We start from the raw sequence: 9,749 nt of genomic DNA, 5'->3' as shown, positions 1-9,749 counted from the left end.
CCCCCCCGCCTCCCCCCGCCCCCCCCCACTCTGCTCGCCGCCGCCGTTTTGCGACTTTTCGATAGGAAAAACGCGCTTTTTTGGTTTTTTGGTTTTTTTTTTTTTTGGCAGAAAATACCGGTGAGGAAATTTCGCTGCGGTGCTCGCGAATCTTCAGCGTTTTCTAAAAATATGCAAATTTCTGGCTAAGGAGGTGCTGGGTACGCAGGCAGCCGCCGCGATCCGAGGGGTAAAATTTGCCCGTAAATTCCGTTTTGAGGGGATTTTTTTTCCCCCCCCATTTTTAGCTTTTCCCGCAGCCCCATTTTCTGCTGAAGATGAGCAAAAATCACCTTTTTTTTTTTTTTTTTTGCCAGAAAAATCAACCCATTAATTAGCCTCGTTAGGGAATGGGCGGGGGGGGGCATCCATTTTGGGGAGAATTGCTCATTTTTTGGGGGGGGTTGTCACTTATTTTGGCCGGCGGGCACTAATTTGGTGGTCACTGCTCATTTTTTTGAGCGTCGTCCATTTTGTGGGGCAAATTCAGTCGGTTTGGGGGAAGTTACTCATTTTGGGGAGATTTACTCATTTGGGGGATCATCCCGTGCTTTTGGGGAGAGTTAACTCATTTTCAGGAGGTCGGGAGAGCATCGTTTGGGGTGAATTTCCCTTGTTTCGGGGAGCATTGCTCATTTTGGGGGAGGATTTGCGCGTTTTGGGGGGGGGTAACGTTTTGGGGAGCGTCATGGTTTTGAGGAGCTCAATCGTTTTTAGGGCATCAGTCCAAGAAAAAAAAAAAATAAAATAAAAAAAGCACTTAATTCTGGAGGAGCACCCCTCGTTTTGGGGGGAAATAGCACTTTTTTGGAGGCAGGACTTCAACTTTGGGGAGCGCCCCTCATTTCGGGGGGGAGCGGCCCACGTTTTGGGGCAGCGTCGCCCATTTTGAGGTAGGCCACTTGTTCTTCGGGGAGCATCCCTCCTTTTCGGAGAAAATAACGCATTCTGAGGCGAGCGTCACACCTTTTTGGGGGGAGAACCCTTCCTTTTTGGAGACCATTACTCGTTTTGAGGCGAGCATCACACATTTTGGGGGAGAACCCCTCCTTTTTGGAGAACAGAACTCATTTTGGGGCGAGCGTCACACAGTCGAGGCCCGCGCGTAACGTTTTGGGGGGAGCATCGCGCATTTTGGGGCTGGGTTGTCCCTTTCGGGGAACACCATTCCTTTTTGGGGAGCATCACTCGTTTTTTTGAGAATATCACTCCTTCGGGGCGGGGGGGGTGAAAAAAAATCACTAATTTCAGGGCGGGGTGCGTCATTTTGGGGAGTGCATCACCCATTTTGGGGGAACATCATTCATATCGGGTTAAAATCACATTTGAGGTCATTTTTGGGGCGGGGGGGGGGCATCACTCATTTTGGGGGGGAACATCACTCATTTTGGAGGAGGGGGGCATCACTTTTAGAAGTATAAAACCTATTTGCGCCGCACCGCTCCCTCCCGGTTTTGGGTCAATTCGCCCATTTTGGGGGCCAATTTGCCTATTTGAGGGGCGTTTTGCCCGTTTTGGGGGGTTATTCGCCCGTCTTGGGGCTTCTCCACTCGCAGGAAGAAGCTGCCAATAAAATACAGCTGCGAAACCTCATCTCGTAGCACTTTATAATAAATGGCCATGAATTAATACTAAATTACAATGAATCCTTTATGAAATTACAGATTACATTCACGCCAGATCGGTATCGAAAAATAGGCTTTTCTGCCCATTGCATCACTCGTTTGTTGGTTTTGTTTTGTGGTTTTTTTTCCCCTGGCTGCTGTTGGTTTGATTTTTTTTCTCAACTCCTCGAGACCCCCCAAAAAAAAAAAAAAAGGGGGGACACAAAACCGGCAAAAAGCCGCCAAAAAAAAAAAAAATAATATCCTGCGTTTGCCGGAGGAACCTGCAGAAGAAAATTCCTTTATTATTTTCGCCCCCGCATCACCCGCCTTCGCTTTTGCGTTTCCCCCCCAGCCCCGCCCGCCGCGCCACATTTTAAGGCGAAATTGGCCCTTTTGCCGGCATTTAAAAAAAATGCCAAAATACGTCGGTTTTTTTTTTGCAGAGCCGCCCTCCCCTGTGGCTCCTTTGGGGTAAAACTCCACCGTTTTCCCCCACAACATCAGGGAGAAACCATCTTGCCGGCAACAATATTGAATTTCCTTCCACCCGGGGGGTGGGGGGTCACCATTCAATTTTGGGTGGAAAACCTGCATTTTTTAAACCCATTTTTTCCCGACTCGGTGCCAAAAGTGCCCTGGGAAAGTCTCGCTCCTGGCAGCCTTTGCCCCAACCCCGCGTCCAGTCTCAGCCCTTAAGGACGAGGATGGGGGTTTTGTTTGTTTGTTTTTTCCAGATTCGATGGGTTTGTAGCACATAAATTAAAGGATTTGGGGGAATTTCCTCCCTTTTCCAGGAAGTTGCATCCAGAGTCACCAAACAACCGCAGCATCGGGATCAAAATGGGGAGGTTTGGGCAATCTGGTGGGTCATGAGCGCGAAAACCTCCTCAGATCCGACCTGAAGCGGAATTTGCACCTGATGATGGATCATTTTTTTCCCCGCGTGCTCGTATTTATGCCTGTGAACCGCCTTCTGGGGGGAAAAACCCAAAAAGCATCAGTCCTGGGGTTGTTTAGGGGTTTGTTTGTTTTTTTTTTTGCACCAAGAAATCCAAGCGATGGACGCGGTGGCCCGCAGTGAAAACCCGCCATCGCCCAACAGCATCCGAGCATCATCTGGGGAAAACGGCTTCCCCTAAAAATGCTTCTTCTTAGCAAAAATGAAGGGGAAAAGGGGAAAATAAGAATAAAACCTGCAAAAAAAAAAAAAAATTAATCTGGCCACAATATGTGCCTTGTAAACATGTGTCCTTCACTTCCACGCGCTGATGTGGTAGTCCCCGTGCTCCCGTGGGCAACCGGTCGTCTGCCAGCGCCCCTCCAGTTTGCTTTTTTCTCACCAATTTTGTTTTTGCTCTTGCCAGTTTTTTGGCATTTGGGGGGGAGTTTTGTTTCCGGTGCCACCAGTGATTTGGGGAGGGCGCAGGAGGAGCTATTCCAGCGAGTCACTGTGGTCCAAGCCGAGGTCGGCGCCAGGCGCTGCCGGGAGGCCACCGGGCTCTTCCTCCAACTCTTCCTCCTCTTCTTCCTCCTCCTCCATGTCCTCCTCGTCCTCCTCGTCCTCCTCCTCTTCCTCGGTGCCGTCAAGGGAGTCTTCGTGGGCCGCCAGCATGGCCTGCTGCATGGCCATGGTGGCGGTGGCTGACGAGAGGGGTTGCAGGTTGTCCATGCTGAGCGAGCCTGAAATTAAAAAAATATAGAAATCAGGACTCCCCAGCTAACATAAAAAGGACAAAAAAGTGCATAGAGTAACCCAAGCGAAAAGCTACCTAGACAGAGCACCCCGTATGGTGTCTCACCTGCCCCAGCCACTCCCCAAGGCCCAACACTTAATTTTTTTAGCTAATGTGTCTCCATTAAATGACAAGAAACCTTCATTTTTGAGCAAGTAGATGCCCAAATTGTTGGGCAGACCTTCTCTTCATCTTCTCTTAATTTCCGCCTTCCTTTCTCTTGACCTTCTCTGTTCTCATCTTGTCTAGTCCATTCTCATCTCTGCTCTCTTCACCTTCTCGTCATCTTCTCTACTCCTCATTTTCATCATCTGTTGTCTCTTCGTCTTCAACTTCTCTTCATCTTCTTTCTTCCCATCTTGTCTCATCTGTCTTCTCATCTCATCTTTTCATCTTTTTTTCATTTTGTCTCCTCTCCCCATCTCCCCCTTCATCCCTTCCCCAGCACTCAGGAAATATCCCAAGTGGGTGATGGATAAGGAACTGGCTGGATGGCTGCACTCAAAGGGTTGTGGTCAACGGCTCAATGTCCAAGTGGAAACCAGTGACGAGTGGCGTTCCTCAGGGGTCAGTACTGGGACTGGTGCCGTTTAACATCTTTGTCGGTGACATGGACAGTAGGATTGAGGGCACCCTCAGGAAGTTTGCTGGTGACACCAAGCTGTGTGGTGCAATCGACACGCTGGAGGGAAGGGATGCCATCCAGAGGGACCTGGACAGGCTGGAGAGGTGGCAGCATGGCAACATCATGAAGTTCAACCAGGCCAAGGGCAAGGTCCTGCACCTGGGTCATGGCAATCCCAGGCACAAAGACAGGTTGGGTGGAGAATGGCTGGAGAGCAGCCCTGAGGAGAAGGACCTGGGAGTGCTGGTGGACAAGAAGGCCAATATGAGCTGGCAACGTGTGCGCTGGCAGCCCAGAAAGCCAATGGCATCCTGGGCTGCATCAAAAGAAGCATGGCCAGCAGGACGAGGGAGGTGATTCTCCCCCTCTACTCTGCTCTGGTGAGACCCCACCTGGAGCACTGCGTCCAGCTCTGGAGTCCTCAACACAAGAAGGACATGGACCTGTTGGAGCAGGTCCAGAGGAGGCCACAAAGATGATCAGAGGGCTGGAGGGCCTCTGCTGTGAGGACAGTCTGAGAGAGCTGGGGGGGTTCAGCTTGGAGAAGAGAAGGCTCCGGGGAGACCTTCCAGCCCCTTCCAGTCCCTAAAGGGGCTCCAGGAAAGCTGGGGAGGGACTCTGGAGCAGGGAGGGGAGCCATGGGACGAGGGGGAACGGGTTTAAACTGAAAGAGGGGAGATTGAGATGAGATCTGGGGAAGAAATTCTTTGCTGTGAGGGTGGTGAGCCCCTGGCCCAGGTTGCCCAGAGAAGCTGTGGCTGCCCCATCCCTGGAGGGGTTCAAGGCCAGGTTGGATGGGGCTTGGAGCAACCTGGGCTGGTGGGAGGTGCCCCTGCCCAGGGCAGGGGGGTGGAACGCGATGATCTTCAAGGTCGCTTCCAACTCCAGCCATTCTGTGATCCCTGAGGGCTGTTCCCATGCCGAGGAGATGGCCATGCCAGTGTCCTTGTGATGGCCAATTGGAAGGACCTTCTCGCATTGACCACCTCTTCAACATGTTTGTTCCCTGCAGGGTGATAGAGGGCTCAAGAAATGCTTAATTACTAATTAAGGCCATAATTCGATGTGTGGCCACCCCATCAAGGAAGACCAGGAGCTGTCAGGGGTTTGTCCTTACCGTCTGGATTTGTCCCCGAATTGCCGCCCTGCTGCTGCAGGACCCCAGCAGCGATGGAGTTGGGCCAGAACCGCTGGGTGGGCCGGTGCTGAGATTTGATTTTCTTGGCTTTGGGGGCGGGGTCCGGGTTGCTGGCATCGAGCATTGGCTGCAGGATGCGCCGCCGGGCATTAATGAACCTTTCCAGGGAAAACGAGAGACCATTCGAGCAAATTAGAGTTGTTTTACATCAATTTCGAGTTAAAAAAAAACAGACATTATAACAATTCAATGAGCTGCAGTCTAAAACCCTTTTGAAAGTGGCCGCATGGTCCAAAAAGCTGGGGTTTTACCCTATTTTATTGGTCTGAGGCATGTTACACGTTAATTTTTCCAGCCAAGTGTTGGAAGCTGCTACATATTGGGTTTGCCAGGAGAGGGCACTGAGACATCGCAAACGAACGTTGCTAATTAAACACACCCGAGCCTGTCTCCCCGGAATCATCCCGAACCGCCCAAGTTACCCCCAAAAAAGCCTTAACATGGCACCGAAACAGCGCGAACGACATTCTAAAGCCAGCCAGAGGACTGCAGGGGCCACCGATGCGCTCACCAGTTGTTGACTTGCAAGAGGGTCAGGTTGGTTTGGGCGGCGATTTGCCTCTTTTCGTCCTCCGTGGGGTAGGGGTGCTAGAAAAAAAAATAAAAGAGAGGGGGCAGCGAAATGACATCCCTGTGCGCTAAACGTTGGTTTTTTTTCATTTTTCCCACCCCAAATTTGGTGGCTTCTTGCATTTACAAGATGCAAGGCTTAAGGGTGGCATTATGGTTTCCCTGGCATCCTTAAGGGTTTTCCAAGGTTTTCCATCAAAGGTTTTCCCTGGAAGAAAAATATTAGGTTTATTATTTATTTTTATTTTTTTTTTTAGTTTTAGTGATTTTCTAGCAACGGTTGTTGGTAAAGGTGGGATTCGGGCTTGAAAACCCACTGTCGCCCACAACGCTCCGTGTCAGGTGCATCGATCAAAAATGCTGAAACATCTGCGGTAAGAGGCTGCCGGCACCCAAAGCTTCAAGAACCTCCTGCCAACCCCGCTAAAATCCTCCTTTCCAACATTAAAAATGAAATTATTCTCAAAACAGCCCCACGTGTCATTTTTCGGCCCCCCAAGCTGGCACCGATGTTGATTCACGTGACTTGTGTTAAAGCCGTTTGCCCCCAAAATAGTGGGATTTCCTTGGCAAAACCACCCAAAGTCACATCATGCAGGAGACTCCTGTCCCGCCGGGACCTCAGGGATGCCAAAGTGGTCAAAAATGGCTCTTTTTTGGCAAAAGTATCCCCATTTTTGACATGTTATTTCCAGCATTCCTTCCTCCTGCGGGTGCTACGAAACTTCCAAACCCACCCAATAAAATGATGAGCATCAATGCTCTTGGGTTAAAAACCACATCGTCTGTGATGCCAGATGGAGAAATCCCACGGGGAAGCCCGAGCATCTTCTGACCATGAGGACCAGGCTGAGCAAAATGTCCAGCCATCCAGTAGAAGCACGATTTCTTCTAGTTTTTCGATCCAGTTTTGGAAATCTCAGACCATGAGGTTCTCCTGGCACCTGGCAGAAAGTTGCTCTTCAGTTTCTGGTCTCCTAAATCCTTATTCTGCTCGCAAATCTGCGGCCCAGCCCGCCAAAAGCATGGGAGTTGCAGGAGGCAGCCTGGGACGGTGGCCCAACACGACGATGCTCTTGTCCTCAATGCAATAAATCCCAAATTTCCCATGAAAAAAAAGGCTGGGAAGTTCCCAACCAGCTGCTGCTCCATGTCCTGAGTCGTGTTTTATGCCAAGTTGCTCCATGGAGCTGCTATTTTGCGTCTTGCTGTTAGCTGTGGTGGCTCTCCCGCCTTCCTGGAGACCCTCACGCAACTCTTTGCAACCAGCCTTCAAGGGATTTCTTGGCGAAATTATTGCGGGAAAAGGGATTTCTTTTTTTTTTTTTAGCTTTTTGCCGTTCTTGCAGCTCTGCGGGTGGGAGAGCCATCTCCTTGCATGAAAACATCCCGGTTTCATCCTCTGAGGTCCCTCCGTCTACTTACATCTCTACCACCGACCCCCCAAAATTGGGGGCGACGTTGCAATTCTGCATTTCTGCTGATTGCTGACGTGCCAGACCCCTACCTGCGGGGCAGCTTTCGCAACCCGCCTTGCTGGAAAACGGTATTTTGGAGCCGGTAACTGGAAAAAAATGCTCCATCACCCAACTGCGATAATTTGTGGAAGGCCACCTCTGGTTTTGTTGGCTTCTCCATGCGTTGAGGGAGTATTTTTGCCACCTGTAGCGAAAACGGTCACCCCCAAAAATACTCCCCAAATAAAAGCAAAACCACTTCGTGCCTCTGAATATAAATTCAGGCAAACCACCACCTCAATTTCTTTCATTTTGGGTTTTCTTGCCATTTTTCCCAGCTTCGGAAGGCGTTTTTGTGTCTATAGTGCTCACCATGAGATGCTGGAAGAGCCATGAGCGCATGATGTTGGTGGCATGTTTGGGCAGGACTCCCCGCTTATTCTTGGACTTCTTGTCCTCACCGTCGAGGAGGGAGGTGAGATCCAGGTTCACCTGCCAGGGGAGAAGAATAGGGAGAGAGAACTGGTTGAAAACGGCGACGGACAACCCAAAACCTGAGCAAAACCAACCCAAAACCTGAGCAAAACCAACCCCCCAAAAAAATGAGCAAAACCAACCCAAAATGGGGGTGGGGCGGATGCAAAAAACAGGAGCGTCCAAACCCCATTTTTTTTCCAAAAAAAAAAAATTTGCATTAAATTCCCATTTTCCCCCAGGATTCTCTATTTAACACCTCAATTTTTTTTGTTGCCAACGCTTTGCAAAGGGCAACCGGCTTTTTCTCCCCGCGGCGGCTCTGGCCCAGTTGGGAACTGGGGTGCTGACGCCGCAACCGTTTTCGATGGGCGAAGAAGGAAGAAAACACTTTTGTCTTAAAAAACAAAAAAAAAACCACCAACCCTGAAAAAGATGACTTTCTAAACCTGAGGTAAAAGCCCCGCCGCTCATTAACTCCTCGTAAACCCGCGTTCCTCACCCATCCGATCCCTACCACGAGGAGAAGCTAAATTTTAAACCATCGAGCTCAAATTCGCTTCCCCCCCCCACCCCCCAAAAAAAATAAATGTCTTGCTGCGAGAGAAGTTTTAATGAGGTGGCGGGAACCGGACTGAAATCTCGGCGCTTGAGTTTAAAAAGGGATTTTATTTTTTTTTTTCTATTTTTTTTATTTTTTTTTTCCCCCCAGCTCTTCATCAAAACACTTCTCCTGGATGAATTAAACATCAGGCCGGCAGGTCCCTGCGATTCCCCTGGGCTCCGCCTGAATAAATCATGCCAGCGGCACGGGAAGAGCATCCAGAGGTGCTTGTCCAGGGCTCTCTCCCTGCCCCGATATTCCCTGCGCGCATGTTTTTCCCAGCGCAGAGGGTTTTGCTGCAAGATTCGAGCCCGCCACGGTGAGATATTAAAGAAAGAAATCTAAAAAAGCATTGCACAGGCAATAAAACCTGCCGGGAAAGCGCCGCCCATTTCCAAAATGCCATTTATTCTTCTTTTTAAGAAACGCCATTAAATTGGGGTATTTCAGAAAAATATTTGCACGGGGGTATTTTTGCTGATCCGCCCTCGGGAAGCAGCATAGCAGAAACCGATGGGGTTTTTTTTTTTTTTTGCCCGGATTCCTGGGGAATGGGGGGTTTGGGAGGGATCACAGGCCAACGGGGATGGCAAGTTGCCCTTCAAAACCCATTTCCACCCCGGAATTGTTGCCTCATTGCGAGAACGCAGCTCTGCGGGGGGGAACTCCCCGTCGTTCGTGGCAATTACCAAAAAAAAAAAACCGAACGAAACCGGAAGCAAAGGGCTAAAAAAAAAATACCCCCGAATCCATAAAGCAAGGGAAAAAAAAAAAGGCGCCTTCCGGATGAGCCCCGTGGTTGCCGCAGCAGGCGGGTGACGCCGGGGATCCCAGATCCAGAATATAACGGCAATAATATATGTCGTGTCATGTCATATCACATCTAGCGTACAATATAATAATGTAATGTAATGTAATGTAATGTAATGTAATGTAATGTAATGTAATGTAATGTAATGTAATATAATATAATATAATATAATATAATATAATATAATATAATATAATATAATAATATACCATATAATATAGCAATACCATAAGCATCCCCATAATTTGTTAGGCGATTGCTCTAATTCGTTGGGTACCCCAAAGGCGCCCGGCGGTTGGATTTCCTCGGTGTTTTCTTGCTAATTCGAAATTTAGGATACTCCAAGGGCTAAATTTCCGGAGAAACAGGGTTTTGGCTTCCTGCAGCAGCGCAAAATATTGCCTGAACGGGAAACCGGAGGTGGGAAGGTCTTACCTGGGCGTTGGGGATCTGCAGGGCACCGGGGGCAATGGCTTGGGCTAGGACCTGGCCCTGCGACGTCACCATCGTCACGGGCTGGTACAAGGCTCCACCTGGGGAAAAAAGGCTCGTGGGGGTACCAAACCCCCAAATTTCTGTGGCGTGTCCCCCCCCCGCCCCCCCCCCCCCCCCCAACTTGGCAACTTCTCGG

The 9,749-nt window shown here is 49.7% G+C and overlaps 1 protein-coding gene across 7 annotated transcripts in view; it reads right to left on the bottom strand.

Annotated features, from left to right (window-relative positions):
* Positions 1–90: 90 nt before the first annotated feature.
* Positions 91–9,749, bottom strand: part of PKNOX2 (PBX/knotted 1 homeobox 2) — a 105,967-nt gene continuing 96,308 nt past the window's right edge. For all 7 annotated transcript variants that reach the window (XM_063355006.1, XM_063355003.1, XM_063355005.1 and 4 more), the window contains 5 exons: positions 9,554–9,651; positions 7,602–7,721; positions 5,714–5,790; positions 5,122–5,300; positions 91–3,326 (listed from right to left, as the gene is read on the bottom strand). In XM_063355006.1, coding sequence (XP_063211076.1) covers positions 3,079–3,326; positions 5,122–5,300; positions 5,714–5,790; positions 7,602–7,721; positions 9,554–9,651 — 722 coding nt within the window. In that variant the 3' untranslated portion in view covers positions 91–3,078. The remainder of the gene's footprint in view (positions 3,327–5,121; positions 5,301–5,713; positions 5,791–7,601; positions 7,722–9,553; positions 9,652–9,749) is intronic.

This window comes from Chroicocephalus ridibundus, chromosome 18 (assembly GCF_963924245.1).
Source record: "Chroicocephalus ridibundus chromosome 18, bChrRid1.1, whole genome shotgun sequence".
NCBI lineage: Eukaryota > Metazoa > Chordata > Aves > Charadriiformes > Laridae > Chroicocephalus > Chroicocephalus ridibundus.
The sequence above is the reverse complement of the archived record's forward strand: the minus strand, read 5'-3'. Positions and strand labels throughout refer to the sequence as shown.